Raw genomic sequence first — 27,275 nt, 5'->3', positions numbered from 1 at the left:
CCTTTGGGTTATTAAGGAGAGCAATCTCATATCTATTCTGACGAGCCATCGTGAGATGCTGAGTCTGTAGCCGTCCCAAAAGGGCCGTAACAGAATGGGAACTATAGACAGTGATATCTTGTTGGAGGGTAATATTAGCAGCCGATTGCAGGCTGTGTGGTTCTGCTAGTGACTGTTTGTGATCAGCGGGCACTAGGACCCTGCGGAGCCATGCAGTGTCAATTTCAACGCAGCAGTTTCGAAACTGCCCAGCACAAATCCTTTATCTGTTTATTCTGAGACCAATGTAGTTCTGAACATACTGAGTTACTCATAATACTGATCACATTCCAGGGGCGGTGGCGGAGGTGGCTGTGGGGGCTGTGGAGGCTTCTGACGTCCCCCCCAATTGAACAGATGTTCCTCATCCCCATCGTCCCCCTCCTCCCAACCTTGCTTCGCATTGCTGACCGGCGCCAGGTTTCTTATATTGTTTACATTCCCTTTTTAAGACCTCTACTGTTTTAGCAATTCCCCCTTCAGTGAGGCCAATACCCAATTTTGAGGCATTTGCCTGCCAGCTAGCCAGTATAGATGCATCTTTCATTAACTGACAGTATTCCCTCCACAAGGCAATTAATTTCTTTGCGGTGGGTTCTTGATAATACAGAAAAATGTGTCATTTGAAACATGAAAGTCTGGCAATATCTGGTTTGAGAGGGTACAGGGAAAGATCCCACAAAAGGTTAATAGCAGCTGCAAAGAGCAGGGTTATAAAATGCAGATTCTTGCTCACAATCAGGCCTCAGCAGACACACAGGCTTCATGTGGTAAGCTAAAACAATGGCTCACACCTTCATGGAATGTAACTATCTCAGAAAGCATCTGAAAAAGCATGGATGAGAGTTTCAATTGCATTAAGTGATGAATGTTTAAAACAGGCAAGTCTTTCAAGTCACAACCAAGTTAAATTTTAGCATACAGCTAAGGGCAAAGTTTCACACCTTAATTGAAATAAACTCTCTTAGTAAACAGCTGGAAAGAATGGAAGATGCGCAGTCGAATTTAGTGTCAATTTAAGGGGTAAAATTCTACGAACATCAAGTTAATTAAAAGAAAATTGGAGATGACCTGGCTACGAGAAACATCATTTAAGTCAAAATCAAAGGCAAAGTTATGAACTGGGGACAATTGGAAAATTAAACGATTTGAAACCACAGAAATAAAAGTTAACTATTGAAACAAAAGCATTTTTTAAAATCAGATCTGAGAGGAGACGATATGCCTGAAATGAATAATTAGTTGTAGTAAGATGTTTACATCAAAGATACTTTTAAACTATCAAAGTGAAACAAGCCCATATACAATACAGTCGTTAAAACTTAATAACTCTTCGAAAGAGAATATAAACCCAGGGAGCAGAAGCACCAGCACTCTGCAACAGCAAAGGAGAGAGAGGAGAGGAGAGAGAGAGAGACACAGCCTGCTGGAGAAAGACAAGGAAAGCAGCCGAGTTTAAACAGCTAATTCAACTCAAGAAGACCAGATTTTAAGTGGTTATTAGCTTACTTTACTTCCTTAATAACACAGGACCCAGGACACCAATGCTATTAAGGGGTAAGTAGGTAAAATTCTTCAGTGAAGGTATGGGTTACACCGGGGGATAGGCTCCGAGAACCCCGCCCGTAACTTCCAGAGAACGCTGCCTGGAATCACGGCGGCAGTCCCGTCCAGAGCCCACAGCCCGTTAACCGTCCCCTAGCAATCCTGAGAACCCCGCCCGTAACTCCAGCGAACGCTGCCTGGAATCACGGCGGCTCCTCAGGCTGCCTCTAGCAGTCCTGGCAACCCCGCCCGTAACTCCAGCGAACGCTGCCTGGAATCACGGCGGCAGTCCCAGGCTGCCCACAGCCCGTTAACCGTCCCCTAGCAATCCTGAGAACCCCGCCCGTAACTCCAGCGAACGCTGCCTGGAATCACGGCGGCTCCTCAGGCTGCCCCCAGCAGTCCTGGCAACCCCGCCCGTAACTCCAGCGAACGCTGCCTGGAATCACGGCGGCAGTCCCAGGCTGCCCCTAGAGACGATAACCACAGGGTTCACTCACTTACCCTCTTTAAAACGGGTTCGCTGGACTGACCTGGATCTCGCAGAGGCTTCTCGACAAACCAACGGCAAGGCTGAGCAACGATCAAACTGGTAGTAGGCGAATACCAAGGTGGAAAACAAATTTTTACTCACGTTGGGGGCCAAATTCGTCCTCTACTTTGAACGAGCTCAGTCGATTACGCCGGTTAGTTGCGCAGACCCCTCTGGAGATCCCCGTACGGGCCACCAAATGTGAATTGCGCTTTCACGTATCTGATCGTCAGTCCAGAAGTAAAACACTCGAACACGTCAGTAACGAATATTCGTTTATTTACGGCCGGGACAAATCTCTAAGCAGTCGGGTAACTACCTTCGAGAAGTGCCAAAGTCCAAAATATGGACGGTATCTTTATACAATCACAGCTTAGGGGTGGTCACTTTAAATTCCTAGATACACCTATGATTTGGCAAGGATCCAGAACATGTACATATATGGAATTATTCTTCGAGGTCGGGAGGTTATTTTTGACATAATCATTAGCACAAGTCACTATCAATATTAATACAAAGGTTTTTGTATCCCATGGCCATATGGCTCAACTCACTCCAAAGACAGTCCCCCTTACATTTCAATGTTTAATTGTTCCAACTGGTCAAACGAGCTTAATTATGTTTATCTCTGCAATAAAGTAACGGTTCCCATTCATTCCATTCTTTGCCTTTTTGACCTCTCTGCTTTTACAGATACGGGTCAGAACATTAATTAGTACCAATGCCACACTCCCTATATTCCATCCCATAACCTTCTGACATCTTTGCTTTTACAGATACGGTCAGACACACTCCCTTTATTTCATCCCTTGACCTGTTGACATCTCTTTCACAGAGCTTTTCAGAACTGTTATATTAACCCTATCAGCGAAGTTCCAAATGAAATCCACTTCTACACTTCTCCACAAGTTTATTCTGGGGTTATGCGAACCCACGACGAACGAAATACGAGCAGAAGTCGGCCTCGGGCCTGTTCCTCCATTCAGCGAGGCCATAGCCAATCTCTTTGTGTTCCGAGTTCGACATTCCCATCCACCCCTCCCCCAGAATGTTATTTTTATTCTTTCATGGGATCTGAGCATCGCTAGCAAGGCCGGCATTTGTTGCCCATCCCGAATTGCCCTTGAACTGAGTGGTTTGCTGGGCCCATTTCAGAGGGCAGTTGAGAGTCAACCACATGGCTGTGGATCTGGAGCCACATGTAGGCCGGACCGGGTAACGGTGGCAGATTTCCTTCCCTGAAGGGCAATGGGTTTTGACAACAATCGACAATGGTTTAATGGTCATCGTTGGGCTTTTAATTCCAGTTTCTTATTGAATTCAGCTGCCAGGGTGGGATTCGAAGCCGAGTCAACAAAGATACCCGGATTAAAGGCCCCACGACAATACATCTGTGCCGCTGTCTCTCCGTACTCCAGGCAACTTTTTAAAGGTGGCAGGACAAGAATGGGAGGCCGTTTTTGTTCTTTAAACAAATAGGCAAATGGTATTGTTTAACAAACCGAGGCTTCGCGTAGAAAAGCAAGGAGCCCACACGGGAGTCCCATTGACGGCAAACAAGGCCAGCTCGGGATAGTACCAGTCACTCACCAGGTTTAACTAGTTTTCCCTTCTAGCAGGCCACACTAAACAATTGGTTAGGTCAGAGGCTGGAGCACTGTGTTCCATTCTGGGCACCGGATTCTAGGAAGGATGTCGCGGTCTCGGGAAAGGGTGAAGAGACGATTGACCAGAATGAGGGACCTCAGATATGTGGAGGGACGGGAGGAGCTGGAATTGATCCCCTTGGAGCAGAGAAGGTTAAGGGGCTCAAAATAATTCCGGGTTTTGGTAGGGTAAATAAGGAGAAGCTGGCTCCACCGGCAGGAGTGTCGGTAACTACAGGAGGCAGCACGGCAGCATTGTGGTTAACACTGTGGCCTCACAGGGCCAGGGTCCCAGGTTCGATTCCCTGCTGGGTCACTGTCCGTGCGGAGTCTGCACGTTCTTCGGACTGTGGGAGGAAACCGGAGCACCCGGGGGAAACCCACACAGACACGGGGAGAACGTGCAGACTCCACACAGACGGTGACCCAAGCCGGGAATTGAACCTGGGACCCTGGAGCTGTGAAGCAACTGTGCTAACCACTGTGCTGCAGCGCCTCCTGGAAAGGAAGAATTTGGAGGGTTAGGTGTAGGGGGGAAGGGTGGGGTGGGTGTCTCAGGGTGGGGGAGGGTAGTTGTGGAGCCAGGTGGAATGCCCCGGCAGAGGGCCAGCACACATGCAATGGGCTGAATGGTCTTGTGAGAACATCGCAGGGTACATTGCAGGGTGTGATTAGTTAATATCAGTGCAATGATATGTTCTGTCTGTCTATACTAGACACGGGTTTGTGGACTGTAAGAAGGTGATGAACCTGAGGAAGGAGCTGACACAAGGCGGCTACTGTGCGGGATTTACCAACGAGGAGAAAGGTCAGTGCGAAGGGTTATTCGGTCCTGCGGATCTCACTGGTGTTGGACAGTTGCCTTTTTTCTTCTTTACTCTTTCATGGCATCTGGCCATCGCTGGCTAGGCCAGCATTTAAACTGAGTGTCAGAGAGCAGTTAGAGGTCAACCAGCTCGCTGTGGAAAAGTCAGGCCAGGATTCTCCGACCCCGCGCCAGGCCCCGATGGGCCGAGTGGCCGACGGGTTTGGCCGAGACCCGCTGGCGTGGGTTACTCGGGGTCCACACGTCGGGACCTGGAAGGTTAGTGTGCGGGGACCGTCCTGGAGGGGGGGGCCAGAGGGATGCGACCCCGGGGGGCCTGGCCCACGATCGGGGCCTACCGCTGGACGCGGGGGGGGGCCTCTGTTCCTCCGCGGTGGGCCCCTGTAGGGCTCTGCCATATTGCCCGTAGGGCCGGCACGGTGAAGGGAACCCCTGCGCATGCGCGAATGTTCGCCGGCCATTCCGTTCCGGCTGGAGCTGCGGGGGCCAACTCCAGCGCCGACCTAGACCCCTAGGAAGGGGAGCATTCCCCATTATTGGGGGCCGTTAACCCCGGAGTGGTTGGCGCCATTTTTCACGCCGGCGTGGGGAACATAGCCCCATTATTGGAGAATCCCGCCTTCAAAGCCTGGCAGCACCTGAGGAGGGAGAAACCGAATTAACAGGCGGGATTTACCGGCTGTCCACGCCGGCGGGAAATTATGGTCCCACGCCGGGTCCCAGGTTTCCCAGCGATGAGGGGTGCAGTCACTGGGAAGTCCTACTGGTGGGAAAATCCCGTCCAACGTTTCCAGTCCGTATGACTCTTCTTCAGAACTGAAGAGAGGTAGAGATAGTTGGAGAGGCGGGCGGAGGAAGTGGGGCGGAATGGAAGGACAAGGATAATGTGCTAATCCCGTCAGAGAGAGGAGCAGTACCTCTTCGAGGAATTAAACACTGCAAACAGTGCTAACCACTGTGCTACCGCGTGCCCAACCCAGTGAATTAGTGAACCAGATGAGTTTTTACAGCAATTGTTTCACATTTCAGCATTTCTGAGACTGGCTTTATAATTCTGGATTTTCTGAATTGAGTTCAAATTTCCACGAGGTGCTGTGGTGGGATTTGAAGCCGTGATTCCCCCCCCCCCCCCAAGAGCATTAATTAGCCTGGGGGCCTCTGGGTTACTAACCCGGTGACTACCTCCTTGCCTGCCTGTCCGAGCTTTGCTGAAAACGAAGGAAACGTGTTCAGAGAGCACCTTTCGCAACCTCAATGTCCCCATGTGATTTGCATCAAATGCACTGGGGGCTGGTTTAGCTCAGTTGGCTGGACGGCTGGTTCGTGACGCAGAGCGAGGCTAGCAGCGTGAGTTCAATTCCCGTACCGGCCCCGCCTTCTCGACCTTGTCCCTCACCTGAGGTGTGGTGACCCTCAGGTTAAATCAGGGGATAAATATTGAGCAGGACACCAGGGTGAAACCCCTTGTTGTTCTTCTTCAAGTAGAACCAGGGGATATCTTACACCCACCTGAGAGGGGAAACGGGGCCTCGCTTTCATGTACCATCTGAAAAACGGCACCTCTGACAGTGCCGCACTCTCTCACTTTGGCACTGAAATGTTTACTTGTGAGTTTTGTGCTCCCATATTTCTGGAGGGAGATTTGAACCCACGACCTTCGGATTCAGAGGAGAGCGACACTGTTTGCCTCAGTATCCTTCGCCTCAATGAGGTGAAATGACTGCAAGCCACGCACACCCCCTCCGCTGCCACCACGAATGATCAACCAAGATCAAAACATGTGGTGGAAAAGCCGGTTGCACTCAGTCTGTGCCCGTGCTTGAAGTTGGGGTGAGACTAGAGGGGTGGACGGGAGACACTCCAGCGAGGAGTCAACATCTTCAGGGGCAAGGAATGAGGAGCGAGTGAATCGGGACTAAACAGTAATGAGAACTTTACTTTATCTTTCCAGATCCGGAGGAGTTCCTCACTGTCATCATGCAGCACGTTCTGGGACTGGAGCCATTACTCAAACTGAAGTGAGCACCTGACTGGAGACATAACCCCTCTACCTGTCGCTGTCCCTCCCTCCACACCCTCCCCACTCCCACCCCCATTCTCCTGTGACAATCACTCCTGAGCTCAGTCGCTCTCCACTCGGCCCCCCTCACTCCTGATCTCCCTCACTCTCACCTCGGCCCCCCTCACTCCTGATCTCCCCTCATCCCCCTCACTCCTGATCTCCCTCACTCTCCCCTCGGCCCCTCTCACTCCTGATCTCCCTCACTGTCCCCTCATCCCCCTCACTCCTGATCTCCCTCACTCTCCCCTCGGCCCCCCTCACTCCTGATCTCCCTCACTCTCCCCTCATCCCCTCACTCCTGATCTCGCTCATCACGACGCCCTATGCTACTCTTGCTCATGTATTTGCTTTATTTGGCCCCTTGTTCCACACTGTAACCAATCACTGTTTGTCGATGTACCATTTGTCAATGTTCTCTGTTGATTATTCACTTGTTTACTATGTACGTACTGTGTACGTTCCCTCGCCGCAGAAAAATACTTTTCACTGCACTTCAGTACATGTGACAATAAATCAAATCAAATCAAATCTCCCTCACTCCTGGGGTGAAATTCTCCGACCCCCAGCAGGGTCGGAGAATCGAGAATTCTCCGCCACCCGGAAAGTGGCGGCGGCGGAATCTCGCCACTCCGATCGGAGAGGCCCCTGCGGCGATTCTCCGGCCCGCGATGGGTCGAAGTCCCGCCGCTGGGAGGCCTCTCCCGCCACCGGGGTTTGAACCACCTCTGGTGGCGGCGGGATCGGCGGCGCGAGCGGGCCCCCGGAATCCTGGGGGGGTGGGGGGCAATCGGACCCCCATGGCGGAAGCGGAAGAGAAACCCACATCGCGCATGCGCCGACCGGCGAAAGCCTTTCGGCCAGCCCCGCTGCCGGGGGCGCCGTTTCTTTGCGCCAGTCTTTTGGTGCCAACCGCTCCGGCGCGGGGCTGGCACCCAAAGGTGCGGAGAATTCCCCACCTTTGGGGAGGCCCGTCCCCGGAGTGGTTGGCGCCCCTCCTCTACGCCGGGACCCTCCGTCACGCCGGGTAGGGGAGAATCCCGCCCCGATCTCACTCACTCTCCCCTCGACCCCCTCACTCACTGTCCCTCCACCCCCCCTCAGCCTTGTCCAGCTCTACAATTGTTTCCCGTGCTCCGGAGAATCCACTTGCTTCTCCACAACTCCTCAGCACCTCTCCCCCCCCCCCCCGCCCCGTTCACCATTTCCACCCCCATCCGCCGCTCCTTCTCCCAACTGTTGGTAATCGCCCATATTTCGCAACTGAATTACTGAAAGAAGTGTTGCCCCTGTTTTAGGGCGATGGTGAGAAATGTTGAGTTGGTGGGAGGAGGGAGGGGGAATGATGAGGGGGGAGGGATGAGGAGAATTGGGCTGGAGGGAAGGGGATGATGGGGACAGTGTTTGAGGGGGGAGGGGTTATGGGGGGAGGGGTTATGAGGGGGGGGGGGGGTTGGAGAGAACCAGAGGTTTGGAGTGGAAATGTGGGGAGGAAGGGTTAGGGGTAAGGGGCAGAGGGGTGAGGTGGGGAGATGGGGGCAGCAAGAGAGACGAGTCCTGCCTTCAGCCTGTTAGGCTGTGTCTACATGGTGGCCATTTTCCACAAGGGTGTGGACTGTGATTGGGAACAGACACCCAGACTGTATCCTGAATCCCAGCATAAGGTCATAAGGAATGGGAGCTGGAATAAGCCATTCAGCCCTTCAGGCTTGCTCCGCTATTGAATAAGTACACGGATGATCTAACACTCACCGTGTCGTTACCCTGGTTACCCCGGCTACCCCAGCTAATGCAGTGAGCATCCCTGACAGGCGAGTAACCAGGACGTACCCGTCCATCCTCTCTGACTGATATCGTCCCCAAGGTGAGTTTGGGGTTTGGGTCTCGTCCCCGGCACTCTGTGTGAGGTGTAAATGGAGCGATCTGTCCCCGTCACTCCCAGCATCTGGCATCACTGCCAAGTGTAGGTCAGATAGGCTTCAGATGGTTTCACGGGTCGGCGCAACATCGAGGGCCGAAGGGCCCGTACTGCGCTGTTATGTTCTATTAAGTAACATTCCCTCTAATTTCCACCTGGAATGCCAGACAATTTTAAGTTCATGGCCCCTTTAAATTATTGGATGCATTAACTGCAAACCCACAATAATTTAAAGGGACTGGCTTGTGTGCGGTGTGGGGGGGGGGGGGGGGGGGGGGGGGGGGCTCCACGCTTAGTGGAATCATCGCTGGTTAGGCCAGCATTTATTGCCCATCCCTAGTTGCCTTTCAGAAGGTGGTGGTGAGTTGCCTTCTTGAACCGCTGCAGTCCCCGAGGTGTAGGTACACCCACAGCGCTGTTAGGGAGGGGCTTCCAGGATTTTAACTCTGAGACAGTGAAGGAGCGGCCGATGTATTTCCAAATCAGGTTGGTGAAGGACTTGGAGGGCAACTTGCAGGTGATGGGGTTCCGAGATATCAGTAGCTCTTGTCCTTCTAGAGGGTCGGGGTCGGAGATTTGGAAAGTGCTGCCGAAGGAGCCTTGGCGGGTTCCTACAGTGCATCTTGCAGATGGTGTAGATAGTGCCGTGTTGGGTCCTGCACCTTCTGCATATCGCCATGACAGCGGAATCTGTGAAGGTAACCGGTCTATTTTCTTGTTTCCCCAGGTCGCCAGGTCAGAAGGAGCAGGAGTGTTACTGCCACCAGGTTTTTATTGAGAAGGATGATGATCTTATCGTTCCCACAGTACAGCAGTTAGTGGAACATTCCTTCCACAGTAATCATCTCAAACTGACTGAGGTGAGTGGATTGTCAGTCTCTATGTTATTGGGGCTCTAGGGATAAAACCATGAGGCAGGACACAGGGCCAGCCCAAGGTACCGGCAACTCGGGCAGTCGCCTGGGGCGCCATGTGTTAGGGGGCGCCAGAGACTCGGGTCCCGCGCATGCGCAGTTGGGCCGGTGCCAACCAGCGCATGCGCGGTGGCCGCCCTCCCCAGGGCGGCACCCTCGGCCCCCCCCCTCCGTCCGCCCCTCCGCCCTCCGCACCCCCCTCCGGCCCCCCCCTCCCTTGCCCCCCCCCCCCGCCTCGGCCCCCCCCCCCCCCCCCCCGCCTCGGCCCCCCCCCCCGCCTCGGCCCCCGCCCCCGCCTCGGCCCCCGCCTCCGCCTCGGCCCCCCCCGCCTCGCCCCCCCCCGCCTTGGCCCCACCCCCCCCCACCTCGGCCCGCCCCCCCGCCTCGGCCCCGCCCCCCGCCTCGGCCCCCCCCCCGCCTCGGCCCCGCACCGCCCCCCCCGCCTCGGCCCCGCGGCCCCGCCTCGGCCCCACCCCACCCCCGCCTCGCCCCCCCCGCCTCGGCCCCGTCCCGCCCCAGCCCAGCCCCGCCCCCGCCTTGGCCCCACCCCCTGCCCCGCCCCCCCCAACCCCGCCTCGGCCCCCGCCCCCGCCCCCGCCTCCGCCCCACCCCCCCCCCCCGCCTCGCCCCCCCCGCCTCGGCCCCGCCCTGTCTCGGCCCCGCCCCAGCCCCGCCCCCGCCTTGGCCCCACCCCCGCCCCGGCCCCGGCCACCCCACCCCGCCTCGGCCCCCCCCCCCCCCCCGAAGGGCGCTGAAGTTCAGCTTGCCTGGGGCGCCAGCAACCCTAGGGCCGGCGCTGGCAGGACACACACTGTTTCCTTGGGTATCCAAGATTACAAATGATGTAATTGAACTATTTGATCGGGTAGATAGCAAGGAACACAAGAGCATTAGAAACAGGAGCAGGGAGTAGACCAGACGGCCTGTCAAACCTGCTCCTCCAGTCAAATAAGATCACGGCCGATCTGGGACTTCATCTCCACTTTCCCACCCGCAGCCCACCTTTCTTAATTTCCTACCAGGCCAAAAATCTGCCGGCCCCAGCCTTAAGGGTGGCACGGTCGCACAGTGGTTAGCACTGTTGCTTCACAGTGGCAGGTTCCCAGGTTTGATTCCAGGTTTGGGACGCTGTCTGTGCGGAGTCTGCACGTTCTCCCCGTGTCTGCGTGGGTTTCCTCCGGGTGCTCCGGTTTCCTCCCACAAGTCCCGAAAGACGCGCTGTTGGGTAATTTGGACATTCTGGATTCTCCCTCCGTGTACCCGAACAGGCGGCGGAATGTGGCGACTAGGGGCTTTTCACAGTAACTTCACTGCAGTGTTAATGTAAGCCTACTTGTGACAATAATAAAGATTATTATTCTGATTATTGTAATGAAGTGTATTGAATAATGGGGAATGTCACAATCCTCTGTGGGTGAAGTAGATTTTCATCATCTCCAGTCCTAAATGATTGGCTCCTCAGCCTGAGATCCTATTCCCTGTTTTAGATTCTCCGACCAACGGGAACAATCTCGGTGTCCACCCTCTAAAGCCCCTTTAGCATCCTGTAGGCTTCAATGGGATTGTCTCTCATTCCCCCAACTCCAGAGAATATAAACCCAATTGACTCCATCTCTCATCATAGGACAAGCCCCTCAGCCCAGGGACCGATCTGGTGAGCCTTCGCTGTAACGGCCTCCAATGCGAGTGTATCCTTTCTGATGGAGACCAGGACCACACACACTATTCCAAAACGTCTCTCGCCAAATCCCTGTCCAACTGCAGCAAGCTCTCTTTACTCCTGCACTCCCATCCCCTTGCCATAAAGGCCAACAAGCCGCTGCCCGTCCTCATTTCTTGCTGCCTTCCTGCATTCTGTGTTCCTGGTACGGGAACAGCCAAATCTCTTCAAAATTTACAAACCCCCCCCCCCCCCCCCCCCCAACAAAAGTTGTTGAGGGCGGATGTCAATCCAACTCTTCAAAGCTCAGGTTTGACAGATTTTGGGTTGGTAAGGGATAATGAAGCAAGGTTGGTCAGGGGGGGGGGGGGGTTAAGGTACATATCACCGTAGCCTAACCGGACGAGTGAGCGGACTTGAAGCGCTCACTAAGTCGCTTCCCTCTGTTCCCAAGTGGTATTTATATGTTTAATAATAATAACAATAATCACTTATTGTCACAAGTAGGCTTCAAATGAAGTTACTGTGAAAAGCCCCTAGTCGCCACATTCCAGCGCCTGTTCGGGGAGGCCGGTACGGGAATTGAACCCACGCTGCTGCTTCGTTCTGCATTATAAGCCAACTATTTAGCCCACTGTGCTAAACCAGCCCCTTTTGCATAACTCCCTCGCTTTTGTACTTTACGCCTCTATTGACAGAGTCTAGAAGCCCTCAGGTTTTGTTTCACAGCCGGTTTAACTTGCCCTGCCATTTTCAGAGGTTTGTCCGTCTGACCCCTCAGGTCCACCTGCTGTAAAATGAATTGTTTGATTCCTCAGGTCCCGTCTTGCTTCATAATCCAGATGCCTCGCTTCGGGAAGAATTACAAAATGTTTGAGAAAATCATCCCATCCTTGGAGCTCGACATCACTGACCTGCTGTGCGACAGTATGTAGGAGCGGGCGGCCCTGTCTGTGGCTTGGCACGGGGTGGGGGCGTGGGTGATTGTGTTGGTGGTTCGGGGTAGGGGAGGTGGCACGTAAATGGGAGTCACGGGTAAGGGGGGTGGGTGGGGTTAGTGAGGGAGTAGCCAGTGGGCCGGCTCTGTCTGCCCGCCCTGGCATTCAGCGAGGGGCCAAGCCAATGGCTTAAGGTGAGAAACATGAACATATCCCCTGGATGGAGTCCCATTCTCACCATCCACCCCAGTGGTGATCTGCAGAAGGCCAGGTGGTGACAGAAATTCGAACTGTTCACAATTGATTTGCACCTCAACTCCACAACTCCTCAACTCACACACCACTCACCTCAACTCCTCAACTCACCCCCACACGCCTCAACTCCTCAACTCCTCAACTCACCCCCACACGCCTCAACTCCTCAACTCCTCAACTCCTCAACTCCTCAACCACTCACCTCAACTCCTCAACTCCTCAACACACCCACCACTCGTCTCAACTCCACAACTCCTCAACACATCCACCACTCGCCTCAACTCCACAACTCCTCAACTCACCCCCACTCACCTCAACTCCTCAACTCCACAACACACCCACCACTCGCCTCAACTCCTCAACTCCTCAACACACCCACCACTCGCCTCAACTCCTCAACTCCTCAACTCACCCACCACTCACCTCAACTCCTCAACTCACCCCCACTCGCCTCAACTCCACAACTCAACTCACCCCCACTCACCTCAACTCCTCAACTCCACAACACACCCACCACTCGCCTCAACTCCTCAACTCCTCAACTCCTCAACTCACCCACCACTCACCTCAACTCCTCAACACACCCACCACTCGTCTCAACTCCACAACTCAACACACCCACCACTCGCCTCAACTCCACAACTCAACTCACCCCCACTCACCTCAACTCCACAACTCAACACACCCACCACTCGCCTCAACTCCACAACTACTCAACTCACCCCCACTCACCTCAACTCCTCAACTCACCCACCACTCGTCTCAACTCCACAACTCCTCAACTCACCCCCACTCGCCTCAACTCCTCAACTCACCCCCACTCACCTCAACTCCACAACTCCACAACTCACCCACCACTCACCTCAACTCCTCAACTCACCCCCACTCACCTCAACTCCTCAACTCCTCAACACACCCACCACTCGCCTCAACTCCACAACTCCTCAACACACTCGCCTCAACTCCACAACTCCTCAACTCACCCACTCGCCTCAACTCCACAACTCCTCAACTCACCCCCACTTGCCTCAACTCCACAACTCCTCAACTCACCCCCACTCGCCTCAACTCCACAACTCCTCAACTCACCCAACACTCGCCTCAACTCCTCAACTCCTCAACCACTCACCTCAACTCCTCAACTCCACAACTCCTCAACTCACCCCCACTCGCCTCAACTCCACAACTCCTCAACTCACCCCCACTCACCTCAACTCCACAACTCCACAACTCACCCACCACTCGCCTCAACTCCTCAACTCACCCCCACTCGCCTCAACTCCTCAACTCACCCCCACTCGCCTCAACTCCTCAACTCACCCCCACTCGCCTCAACTCCTCAACTCACCCCCACTCACCTCAACTCCTCAACTCCTCAACTCACCCCCACTCGCCTCAACTCCTCAACTCACCCCCACTCGCCTCAACTCCTCAACTCACCCCCACTCGCCTCAACTCCTCAACACACCCACCACTCGCCTCAACTCCACAACTCCTCAACACACTCGCCTCAACTCCACAACTCCTCAACTCACCCACTCGCCTCAACTCCACAACTCCTCAACTCACCCCCACTTGCCTCAACTCCACAACTCCTCAACTCACCCCCACTCGCCTCAACTCCTCAACTCCTCAACACACCCACCACTCCCCTCAACTCCACAACTCCTCAACTTACCCACCACTCCCCTCAACTCCACAACTCCTCAACACACCCACCACTCCCCTCAACTCCACAACTCCTCAACACACCCACCACTCGCCTCAACTCCACAACTCCTCAACACACCCACCACTCGCCTCAACTCCTCAACTCACCCCCACTCACCTCAACTCCTCAATTCACCCCCACTCGCCTCAACTCCTCAACTCACCCCCACTCACCTCAACTCCTCAACTCACCCCACTCGCCTCAACTCCTCAACTCCTCAACACACCCACCACTCGCCTCAACTCCACAACTCCTCAACTCACCCCCACTCGCCTCAACTCCACAACTCCTCAACTCACCCACCACTCACCTCAACTCCTCAACTCACCCCCACTCGCCTCAACTCCACAACTCCTCAACTCACCCACCACTCGCCTCAACTCCACAACTCCTCAACTCACCCACCACTCGCCTCAACTCCTCAACTCACCCCCACTCGCCTCAACTCCACAACTCCTCAACTCACCCCCCACTCGCCTCAACTCCTCAACTCCTCAACACACCTACCACTCGCCTCAACTCTACAACTCCTCAACTCACCCACCACTCACCTCAACTCCTGAACTCACCCCCACCCGTCTCAACTCCTCAACTCACTCCCACTCGTCTCAACTCCACAACTCCTCAACTCACCCACCACTCGCCTCAACTCCACAACTCCTCAACTCACCCACCACTCGCCTCAACTCAACTCACCCACCACTCGCCTCAACTCCTCAACTCCTCAACTCCACAACTCACCCACCACTTGCCTCAACTCCACAACTCACGCACCACTCGTCTCAACTCCACAACTCCTCAACTCACCCACCACTCGCCTCAACTCCACAACTCCTCAACTCACCCACCACTCGCCTCAACTCCACAACACACCCACCACTCGCCTCAACTCCACAACTCAACACACCCACCACTCGCCTCAACTCCACAACTCCTCCACTCACCCACCACTCGCCTCAACTCACCCACCACTCGTCTCAACTCCACAACTCCTCAACTCACCCCCCCACTCACCTCAACTCACCCCCACTCACCCCAACACCCCCTCATCCCCACTCACCCCCACTCACCTCAGCTCACCACCACACTCGCCTCAACTCACCTCAGCTCACCACCTCACTCACCTCAGCTCACCCCCACACACCTCAGCTCACCCCCACTCACCCCTCACTCACCCCCTCACTCGCCTCAACTCACCCCCCCACTCACCTCAACGCACCTCAACTCACCCCCACTCACCATCCCACTCACCCCCACTCAGCCCCCCCACTCACCCTCACTCACCTCCACTCACCCCCCACTCACCCCTCACTCACCCCCACTCACCTCAACTCACCCCCACTCACCACCCCATTCACCCTCACTCACCTCCACTCACCCCCTACTCACCCTCACTCACCTCAACTCACCTCCACTCACCCCCCACTCACCCCCCACTCACCTCAACTCACCCCTACTCACCCCCTCACTCGCCTCAACTCACCTCCACTCACCCCCTACTCACCTCAACTCACCCCCCACTCACCTCCTCACTCGCCTCAACTCACCTCAACTCACCCCCACTCACCCCCCACTCACCTCAGCTCACTCCCACTCACCTCAACTCACCCCCACTCACCCCCCACTCACCTCAGCTCACTCCCACTCACCTCAACTCACCCCCACTCACCTCACTTCACCTTACCTCTCCCTCTCGCCTCACTCCTCCGCTTCCTCCACTGTGCAGCACCATCCATTCTGCCTCACCTGCCTTATCCAAACATGTCACAATCTTGTTCACCTTGATCCAATCTCCCCTCAATCTCCTTTGCCCCACGGAGCACGACCCCAGCTTAATTCTGCAGCTCAACTCCCTCCCTGAGGGGAATGTTCGCGGACAGGGAATTCCAGGCTTCAGGAATGGGCTGTTAACCTGGCGTACTGAATAACACTGGCTGGGAGGAATTGAACCGTATTCTCTCTCTCTCCCCCCCCCCCCCCCCCCCCCCCCCCCCCCCCCCCCCCCCCCCCCGCAGGTCCGAGGGAATGCTGCCTGTGCGGGGAGCTGGCCACTCAGGAATGTGAAGAGTGCTTCAAGGACAAACTCTTTTCGAAAACAGGACTGAAACAATACTGTGACATGTGCTGGCATCAGGTATGTGACCCATGCCCCATCCTGTACTCTGCAAATCAGTGCTCCTGCTTTACTTGGGATCGGACTGTGCAGGTTTGCAAGATCAGTCAATTATATTTAAATTCATTTACGGGATGTGGGCTGTCATAATATACATCCAGGTATATAATGGAGTGCGGACAGGCAGTGATTGACACACAGGATGACCAGTGAACACACAGAACACAGCAGCCAATCACCAGACAGGATACGACCACTATAAAGCCAGAGGGCACCAGTTTTCCCGCTCTCTCGGGATCCAGCCTCTGAGACAGTCAGAGCTCGTGAGCAGCAACTAGAACAAACACCATGTGGCAGTCAGTTAGTCTGGTCAGACTAGCCTCAGGTCTCCAGTCAAGTCAGCATAGTGTCAGCCCACAGTTAAGCTGTTTAGGTCACAGGGCTAATCGCTGGCTTTGAAAGCAGACCAAGGCAGGCCAGCAGCACGGTTCGATTCCCGTAACAGCCTCCCTGAACAGGCGCCGGAATGTGGCGACTAGGGGCTTTTCACAGTAACTTCATTTGAAGCCTACTCGTGACAATAAGCGATTTTCATTTCATTTCATTTCAGCATGTAATATAGTTAGATGTTAAATAAAATTGTGTTGCATCTCATCAAGTGTTGGAAGCCTGTCTCTCTCTACACTGCATCAAACGCAGTCCACATAGACCCAGCCTACCCAACACATCATGGGCGTCGATGGCTAGGCCAGCATTTATTGCCCATTCCTAATTGCCCTTGCGAAGGTGGTGGTGAGCTGCCTTCTTGAACCGCTGGAGTTCCTGAGGTGTAGGTACACCCACTGTGCTGTTAGGGAGAGAGGTCCAGGTTTTTAACCCAGCGACAGTGAAGGAACGGCGATATATTTCCAAGTCAGGGTGGTGAGTAACTTGGAGGGGAACCTCCAGGTGGTGGGGTTCCCAAGTGTCTGTTGAAACAAATGAAGTCACCTTCAAAAGCCCCTCGTCGCCACATTCCTGCGCCTGTTCAGGGAGGCTGTTGCCCTTGTCCTTCTAGTTGCTAAAACTTGTGGGTTTGGAAGGTGCTGCCTCGGGAGCCTTGGCGGGTTCCTGCAGTGCATCTTGTAGATGATACACACGGCTGCCACTGTGCGTCGGTGGGGGAGGAAGTGAATGTTAAAGGTGGTGGATCGGGGCAGCATGGTGGCGCAGTAAGTAGCTCACTGCGGCCTCACGGCGCCGAGGTCCCAGGTTCGAATCCTGGCCCTGGGTCACTGTCCGTGTGGAGTTTGCACATTCTCCCCGTGTTTGCGTGGGTTTCGCCCCCACAATCCAAAGATGTGCAGGGTAGGTGGATTGGCCACGATAAATTGCCCCTTAATTGGAAAAATGAATTGGGTAATCTAAATTTAAAAAAAAAGAAAAAAAAAGGTGGTGGATAGGGTGCGAATCAAGGGGTCTGCTTTGTCCTTTGTTGGCGCACAAACACCGGGAGAGACATCACCTGAGTGAGAAACAGCCAGTGAGTATATTTGGGAATTTGAAGCAAGATGGGAACGTGGAGCCGAGGGGAGGGAGGTGCTTTTTTGGCTCTTTTGCTTTCTAACTTTTTTGCTCTTCAAAGTGGCCTTGCCCTGCTGTAAGAGTAGAGGCTACAGGGGAGTGAGCTGATTGATAGGTAGTGGGTAAGTTATTTCCCTCCCATTTGTAGCAACATTAAATAAAAGTAATAGTTCGAGCTTTTGAAAAAAATAACTTAAATGATATTCTACTTGGAATTGGAATAAATTCCAGGTTGTTTAAGCAAAAAAGTATGACTGGGGAACTCAGACCCGTGTTTCGTACGGCCTGCAGTATGTGGGAATTCCTGGACGCTCCGTACTATCTGAATGACCACAGGTACGGGAAGTACCACCGGTTCGACCATCTTGAGAGCCGGATTTCTGAGCTTCAGCATCAGATGCGGAATCGCCCTGGGCTGGCGTCAATCCCGCCCCCGCTGTGGCCCAAATTCTCCACCACCCGGGAATCGGCGGGGGCAGGAATCGCGCCGCGCAAGTCGGCGGGCCCCCCGTGGCAATTCTCCGGTCCACGACGGGCCGAAGTCCCGCCGCTGACGAGCCTCGCCCACCGGCGTGGATTAAACCACCTCTGGTACCGGCGGTATTGGCGGTGCGGGTGGGCTCCGAGGTCCTGGGGGGGGGGGGGGCGCGGGGCGATCTGACCCCGGGGGGTACCCCCACGGTGGCCTGGCCCGCGATTGGGGCCCACCGATCGGCAGGCGGGCCTGTGCCGTGGGGGCACTCTATTTCTTCCGCACCGCTATGGCCTTCACCGTGGCAGAGGCGGAAGAGAACCCCCTCCGCTGTGCATGCGCCGGTATGACGTCAGCAGCCGCTGACGCACCGGCGCATTCGTGGACTTCCGCCGGCCGGCGAAGGCCTTTCTGCCCCGCCTGGTGGGGCGCCAAGGGCCGTTCGCGCCGGCCGGCGGAGCTGGAGCCACTCCAGTGCAGGCCTAGCCCCTAAAGGTGTGGAGAATTCCGCACCTTTGGGGAGGCCCGACGCCGGAGTGGTTTACGCCACTCCGTCCCGCCGGGACCCCCCGCCCCGCCGGGTAGGGGAGAATCCCGGCCCTGATGAGTTGCTACACTCCGAGCAATATCAGTTTCTCGAAGTGTATAATAGGCGCCCCAACAGTCAGGGAGAGATGGAAGAATAAATATGTAGGAAGATATCAGTGAAGTGTAAAAATAATAGGGTAAAGGGATTTCAACTTCCCCAATATTAATTGGGTAGGCAAAGTGTGAAAGGCTTAGAAAAGGTGTGTTAAGAGCAAGATGGTAACCAGGGCAAGAATCAGGCCAATGTGGACCAAAGAGTCAATCTGTGTGTGGACCTGAACAACGTAGGTGAGGTATTAAACCAGTAGTTTGCATCTGTGTTCAGTGTGGAGAAGGACGATGTTGGTATAGAAAGCAGGGAGGGGTGACTGTGATATAACAGAATTAGCATTGAGAAGGAGAAGGTGTTAGCGGTTTTAGCAGGCTTGAGGGTGGGGGATAAATCCCCAGGCCCAGATGAGATGTATCCTCGGCTGCTCTGTGAGGCAAGGGAGGAGATTGCAGGAGCTCTGATGTTAATTTTAATTCTTTCTGGCCACAGGTGAGGTTCCAGCGGACTGGAGGAAAGGTAATGTGGTATCATCATTCATGAAGGGAAGTAGGGAAAAACCAAGTCATTATAGTGAGTCTAACATCAGTGGTAGGGAAGTTATTGGAAAATATTCTGAGGGACAGAATTAATCTCCACTTGGAGAGGCAAAGATTAAACAAGGACAGTCAGCGTGGTTTTGTCAGAGGGAGATCATGTCTCACAAATTTGACTGAATCTTTCAAGGAGATGACTAGGTGTGTCGATAAGGGCAGTGTGGTTGATGTAGTCTACATGGACTTCAGTTAGGCTTTTGATAAGGTCCCGCGTGGGAGATTGATTAAGAAGGTGATGAAGAAGGTAAGAGCCCATAGGGTCCAGGGCAATTCGGCAGATCGGATCCAAAATTGGCTCAGTGGCAGTGGGCAATGGTCGGAGATTATTTTTGTGACTAGAAGCCTGTGTCCAGTGGTGTCCCGCTGGGATTGGTAAGGGTCCCTTGCTGTTTTGTAGTGTACCGATCAGTACGTTTGCAGGTGTCGATAGAATTGGTGGGGTGCAGTGGTAGCACTGGTGCCGAGATCCCAGGTTCGATCCCGGCTCTGGGTCACAGTCCATGTGGAGTTTGCACATTCTCCCTGTGTTTCATAGATTATCATAGAATTTACAATGCAGAAGGAGGCCATTCGGCCCATCGAGTCTGCACCGGCTCTTGGAAAGAGCACCCTACCCAAGGTCAACACCTCCACCCGATCCCCATAACCCAGTAACCCCACCCAACACTAAGGGCAATTTTGTAAACTAAGGGCAATTTATCACGGCCAATCCACCCTAACCTGCACATCTTTGGACTGTGGGAGGAAACCGGAGCACCCGGAGGAAACCCACGCAGACACGGGGAGGATGTGCAGACTCCGCACAGACAGTGACCCAAGCCGGAATCGAACCTGGGACCCTGGAGCTGTGAAGCAATTATGCTACTCACAATGCTACCGTGCTGCCCCATGCTGTGTTTGCATGGGTTTCACCCCCACAACCCAAAGATGTGCAGGGTAGGTGGGTTGGCCAAGCTAAATTGCCCCTTAATTGGAAAAAATGAATTGGGTACTCTAAATTTATTATCTAAAAAAAAGAATTGATAGTGTGGTAAATAGTGAGGAGGAAAGCCTTAGATATAGACCGGCTGGTTAGACGGGCCGAACAGTGGCAAATGGAATTGAAGCCTGAAAAGTGTGAGGTGATGCATTTTGGGAGGACTAACAAGGCAAGGGCATTCACAATGAAAGGGAGGTCATGAGGAAGTATAGAGGACCAGGGAGACCTTGAGGTGCGTGTCTAAAGATCCCTGAAGACAGCAGGATAGGAAGATAAGATGGTTGAGAAAACATATGGGATACTTGCCTTTATTAGCCGAGGCATAGGATATAAGAGCAATAAAGTTATGCTGCAGCTGTTTAAAACGCTGGTTAGGACACAGCTAGAGTGCTGTGTGCAGTTCTGGTCACCACATTACAGGAAGGATGTGATTGCACTAGAGAGGGTGCAGAGGAGATTCACCAGGATGTTGCCTGGGCTGGAGTATTTCAGCTATGAAGAGAGGCTGGTCAGGCTGGGGTTGTTCTCCTTGATGCAGCGAAGGCTCAGGGGGGTTGTGATGTACAAAACAATGAAGTACATAGATCAGGTAGATAGGGAGAAACTTTTCCCCTTAGTGGAGGGATCAATAACCAGGGGGCGTAGATTTACGGTAAGGGGCAGGAGGTTTAGAGGGGATTTGAGGAAAATATTTTCACCCCGAGGATGATGGGAATCTGGAATTCGCTGCCTGAAAGGATGGGAGAGGCGGGAACCCTCACAACAGTTAAGAAGCATTTAGATGAGGGCCGGGATTCTCCGACCCCTCGCCCGGGGCCGGCGTCAATCCTGCCCCCGCCGTGGCCCGAATTCTCCGCCACCCGGGAATCGGCGGGGGCGGGAGTCGCACGTGGTGCCAAAGGCCGTTTGCGCCGGTCTGCGGAGCGGCAACCACTCCAGCACGGGCCTAGCCTCTCTGTGTGAGGGCTTGGCCCCTAAAGGTGCGGAGAATTCCGGACCTTTGGGGAGGCCCGACGCCGGAGTGGTTGGCGCCACTCCAACACGCCGGGACCCCCCGCCCTGCCGGGTAGGGGAGAATCCCGGCCGAGCACTTGAAGCGTCATAGCAGACAAGGTTACGGACCGAGTGCTGGGAAATGAGATTGGAATAGTTAGGTGCTAGATGGCCAGCACAGACCGGGCTGAAGGGCCTCTTTTCATGCTGTAAAACTCTGACAGTATGGGTGGTGTCGAGTTTCTTTTTTTAAATTTAGAGTACCCAATTATTCTTTTTTTATTTTCCAATTAAGGGGCAATTTAGCGTGGCCAATCCACCTAACCTGCACATCTTTGGGTTGTGGGGGTGAAACCCACGCAGACACGGGGAGAATGTGCAAACTCCACACGGACAGTGACCCAGGGCCGGGATTCGAACCTGGGACCTCGGCGCCGGAATCCCAGTGCTAACCACTGCGCCACTGTGCCGCCCCTTGGTGTCGAGTTTCTTGAGTGCTGTTGGAGCTGCACTCATCCAGGCTAGTGGAGCGTATTCCATCACACTCCTGACTTGTGCCTATTATACATAGAATTTACAGTGCAGAAGGAGGCCATTCAGCCCATCGAGTCTGCACCGGCTCTTGGAAAGAGCACCCTACCCAAGGTCAACACCTCCACCCTATCCCCATAACCCAGTAACCCCACCCAACACTAAGGGCAATTTTGGACATTATGATTTCTGGATATTGCGAAGCATTTTGCAGCTAATTAAATAACTTTGAAATGTAATTATTTTACAACGTGTAGGGGGCAGGTTTAGCTCAGTTGGCTGGGCAGCTGGTTTGTGATGCAGATCGAGGCAAGGAGTGCAGGTTCAATTCCCGAACCGGCTGAGGTTATTCATGAAGGCCCCGCCTCCTCAACCTTGCCCCTTGCCTGAGGTGTGGTGATCCTCAGGTTAAATCACCACCAGTCAGCTCCCCCCCTCCCCCCCTCAAAGGGGAAAGCGGCCTATGGTCACCCGGAACTATGGTGACTTTACCTTTTACCTGTCGGCAACGAGGCAGCTATTTGTGAACATTCTAATATGCAATTCCCTGAGGTAACCGAGGCGTGGGGATCTATCCCCAATGGCACATTCCCCACTGAGGCCCTGCATCTAACCTGAGTCACGTTAGAGAGTGTTGTGTTTCTCGCAGCTGTGAGCACCAGGAGACACGCGGTAAAACGTGCTCGCTATGGGACATCGTTCCCATTTGGTTAAATCACGGCCATGAACTCTGTTCCTCTCTCCACAGATACTGCCAGAGTATTTCTGAGATTTTTTTTTCTCCCTTATTTCAGATTGTCAACACCTTGGGTATTTTTAGGGGGGGGGAAGGTTCTGTCAAATTGGGTCTTTTTTTGGGCCTTTCTGTTTGCCTGAATTAAAACACAGATGCACATTATAATCGTGCAGCTCCAAAGCCAATAACCACACTGTTAGCCTGCCCATATGCATAGGAACACAAGTGAACCCCCGATCAATATCCCCGATGAACAGAGTTAAACACTGGATAGATTGGTGGCAGAGGTGTGGAGATCATTCAACCTGCGATGATGGGTAACAGGCTTCTGGAAGCACCCTCATCACCATAGCAACTGATTCACCACACCTCAACTGTTTTGGTTGAGACCAGCCATGGTTTAAATCTCTTGTCAGCCATTTTATTCCTCCGAGGACAACGGAATTCCTAGATCTAACGTTCCCTCCTGTCTTTTATTTCCTCCCCCCCCCCCCCCCCCCCCCCACCGAATAACGCAGGTACATTCCCATTCCTCCAGACGGAGCCACAGGTCCATGAAGCTCGATTGCCCGGTCGAGTTTGCACGCACTGGGAAGGCGATGGTGCCACGGGAGAAGATGCAGCTCTTCGCCGTGCTCTGCATCGAGACCAGTCATTACGTGTCGTTCATCAAATACGGGCCTGAAGACCGTCAGTGGATGTTCTTCGACAGCATGTCCGACAGACACGGTGAGGACTGTGGAATTCGAATCCCGGGATAGAACAATAACAAAATGCAAAACAGATAACGTAAAGTCTTGCTACAATTATTCAGGGCATTGGCGAGGCCGCACCCAGAGTACTGATCTTCTACCCAAGTTCACCTTCTGTGCTATCCCCATAATCCCTTAGCTCCCTTATTACCCAAGAATCTATCAACCTTGGATATACCCAGAAACTGAGTATCCACAGTTCTCTGGGATAGAGAATTCCAAAGATTCGTGACGCTTTTCGTGAAGAAAGTTCTCCTCATCTTGGCCCTTCATTCTAACCCCGCGTTGGGGATCCCTCAGCCAGGGGAGCCACATTTTTGCTGGACTTCCAGTGGCGAGTGTGAAGCAAATGTTCACCGGACTGATTCCTGGCATGAGCGGATTGTCCGCTGAGGAGTAATTCATGGAATAATAGAATCCCTGGAGTGCAGAAGGAGGCCATTCTGCCCATCGGGTCCGCACCGACGCTCCGAAAGAGCTCCCTAACTTGGGAGCTCCTCACCTATCCCCGTTTATTACCCGACCCTAATTACCCGTCAGCCGTTGCAGAGGGGCAATTAAGAGTCGACCACATTGCTGTGGGTCTGGAGTCAAATGTAGGCCAGACCAGGTAAGGAAGGCAGATTTCCTTCACTAAACGAACATTCATGAACCAGATGGGTTTTTCCGACAATCGACAACGGTGTCATGGTCATCATTATAATTTTAATTGCCGATTTTTAAACAAATTGAATTTGGATTTCACCATCTGCCCTGGTGGGATTTGAACCCAGATCCCCGGTTTCTGGGTTGCCAGTTCAGTTGATTATTAGATCAGTGATAATACCATTGTGCTATTGACTTCCCACATCTCTTGCCGAGAACTTTAAATCTGTGACCCCCCTCATCCATTGTACCTTCAGCTAACGAGGAGGTTTTATCTTTGTCTCCCTTATTTAAACTTGCCGTCTTCTTGTCCACCTCGATCAGCTTTCAGACACTGGGACATAACCTTCAAATCCGGGTTGGGCCTTTTCTGGGTGAAGTTAGGAATCATGGTAGCATGGTGGTTAGCATCAATGCTTCACAGCTCCAGGGTCCCAGGTTCGATTCCCGGCTGGGTCACTGTCTGTGTGGAGTCTGCACATCCTCCCTGTGTGTGCGTGGGTTTCCTCCGGGTGCTCCGGTTTCCTCCCACAGTCCAAAGATGTGCGGGTTAGGTGGATTGGCCGTGCTAAATTGCCCGTAGTGTAAGGTTAATGGGCGGATTGTTGGGTTACGGGTATACGGGTTACGTGGGTTTAAGTAGGGTGATCATTGCTCGGCACAACATCGAGGGCCGAAGGGCCTGTTCTGTGCTGTACTGTTCTATGTTCTATGTTCTAATTCTTGACGAATGGGTGGGAATACGCACCTGCCTCCCTTAGAAAACCACTCCACTAATACATTTCAATCTGAGATTGATTGATAGATTTTTGCTAGACGGGGTTACAAAAGGATATGGAGTTAAGATACAGAGCACCTGCGATCTTGTTGAAAGACAGAACAGGCTTGAGGGGCTGAATGGCACTTCCCTGTTTTCCTAAGCTGCTCTACAGTGCATCTCCAGCAGGGGTCTCTGCATTGACAGCCTCCTCCGCGACTAGCCAGAGATGCTCAGTCCTGCAGGGGTGACTGTGCTGCTGTCTGGTGGTACAGCGAAGGAATATGCCGGCGGCCTGGATCTATTAGCCAGAGAACGAGAGTTCAAATCCCACCGCAGGCTGTTTGAGAATCTCAATTCCGTTTTCAAGAAAATTTGGAAATAAAAAGCTGGGGTCAGCAAGAAGCGACTGTGACACCGTTATTTGAGGTAAAAATCTCTCCCCTCCCACACTAATGTTCCTTATTCTCAGCTGCCCCCTGAAAGGAACACGCAAGTTCTGCCAAAACTGCCCGCAATTAAAATCAGCAAATCTGACTCGGGCAAGGCCTCACCTCACGTCAGTTTGTGGAGTTGCTACTCTGGAATTATATTGGGATTTTAGGGGGTTAAATGATAAGAACCTGTTGCATTGTTATTTGTGGAATGGAGGAGGCTGGGAGGTGAACAAATTGAAGTGTGTAAAACTATGAGGTGCCCAAGTAGGTTTGACAGAAAGGCCCTTGTGTGAGATCCGTATAATCAAAGGGTTTAGGGGGAGAGTGGCGATTTGAGGGGTCGTATTTATTCCCTCCGAGAATGGTGGAGACCTGCCTCAAAAGGGGAATTTTCCCCCGTTATTCTTTCATAGAACATAGAACATACAGGGCAGAAGGAGGCCATTTGGCCCATCGAGTCTGCACCGACCCACTTAAGCCCTCACTTCCACCCTATCCCCGTAACCCAATAACCCCTCCTAACCTTTTTGGACACTAAGGGCAATTTGTCACGGCCAATCCACCCAACCTGCACATCCGTGGACTGTGGGAGGAAACCGGAGCCCCCGGAGGAAACCCACGCAGACACGGGGGAGAACGTGCAGACTCCGCACAGACAGTGACCCACGCCGGGAATCGAACCTGGGAGCCTGGCACTATGAAGCCACGGTGCTGCCCAGGGATGTGGGTGTCGCTGCCAACGCCGGTATTAGTTGCCCATTCCTAATTGCCCCTCGAACTGAGTGGTTTGCTCGGCCATTTTGGAGGGGCAGTTAAAACAGTCAACCACATTGCTGTGGGTCTGGAGTCACACGTAGGCCCGACCAGGTAAGGTGGGCAGATTTCCTTCCCTAAAGGACATTAGTGAACCAGGTGGGATTTTATCAACAATCGATGATAGTTTCACGGTCACCATCGCTGAGATTTATTAACTGAATTTAAATTCCACCAGCTGCCGTGGTGGGATTTGAACCTGTGTCCTAGAGTATTAGCCTGGGTTATTCATCCAGTGACATTACCACTATACAACCGTTACCCTGAGGTTGAGGCAGAAAGCCTCAATGATGTTTTAAACGTACTTGGATATGCACTTGAAGCACCGTAATCTACATTGGAGAGTAGAATTCGGCTGGATGGCCACTTGCTGGCTAGTGCTGACCCGATGGACTGAATGGCCTCCTGCCCTGCTGTAAAATTTCACATTCTGTAAGGTAGCCTTGTATCGTCTTGGATTGAGGAGATTGAAGGGTGATCTGATGGAGGCATTTAAAAAGGTGAAAGGATTGAATTCGGTGGGGACTGAGAAATAGCTAGTCTCCTGAGGCGTTGATAAACACCAAGACACAAGGTTAAAATTGGAGCTGGGCCTTTGAGGAACGAAATCAAGAAACGCTTCTGCCACGTGAGATGCAATGGAAATCTAGAACATTCTTCACCCTGATTGTGGGAGTCAGTTGGATCGTTCAGGGCCAAGACCGATAGATTTTTCAGTCAGTGTATTGATTGGTGGAGCCGGGCCGAAGGCTGAAGGCCCTCGCCCTCTTCCTATGTCGCACTGGCGCCCACTGGGGGTCAGCACCTTGATTCATGAGGCGAATCCTGTCCATACACTGCGCTGTGCCGGGCTGATATCTGTCCTTCAGGCAACATCGCCAAAGCCAGATGGTCATTATCTCATTGCAGCCTCCGGGATCTTGCTGTGCGCCAAATGGCTGCCGCGTTGCGTGCATGACGACAGTGTCAGGAAAGTATTGCGTGGTCATAAAGCACTTCGAACAGAAGGTGTAGGTGCAGGAGTAGTCCATTCAGCCCCTCGAACGTGCTCCAACATTCAGTAAGATCACGGTTAACCTTCTACGGCCACTCCTCCTTTCCACACTATCCCCAATATTCTTTAGTTACGCTCTTTCCTGATAATCTATCGACTTCTGTCTTGAGCCCACTCAACGACTGGACGAGAGAATTTCAAAGGTTCACAGCCT

The 27,275-nt window shown here is 53.3% G+C and overlaps 1 protein-coding gene across 1 annotated transcript in view; it reads left to right on the top strand.

Moving 5' to 3' along the window:
- cyldl (cylindromatosis (turban tumor syndrome), like) overlaps positions 1–27,275 on the top strand; it is a 59,047-nt gene that overhangs the window by 29,338 nt on the left and 2,434 nt on the right. Inside the window, exons 9-14 of the mRNA XM_038798579.1 lie at positions 4,479–4,570; positions 6,540–6,606; positions 9,293–9,425; positions 11,958–12,066; positions 16,059–16,177; positions 23,182–23,392. Coding sequence (XP_038654507.1) covers positions 4,479–4,570; positions 6,540–6,606; positions 9,293–9,425; positions 11,958–12,066; positions 16,059–16,177; positions 23,182–23,392 — 731 coding nt within the window. The remainder of the gene's footprint in view (positions 1–4,478; positions 4,571–6,539; positions 6,607–9,292; positions 9,426–11,957; positions 12,067–16,058; positions 16,178–23,181; positions 23,393–27,275) is intronic.

This window comes from Scyliorhinus canicula, chromosome 5, assembly GCF_902713615.1.
Source record: "Scyliorhinus canicula chromosome 5, sScyCan1.1, whole genome shotgun sequence".
NCBI lineage: Eukaryota > Metazoa > Chordata > Chondrichthyes > Carcharhiniformes > Scyliorhinidae > Scyliorhinus > Scyliorhinus canicula.
The sequence above is the reverse complement of the archived record's forward strand: the minus strand, read 5'-3'. Positions and strand labels throughout refer to the sequence as shown.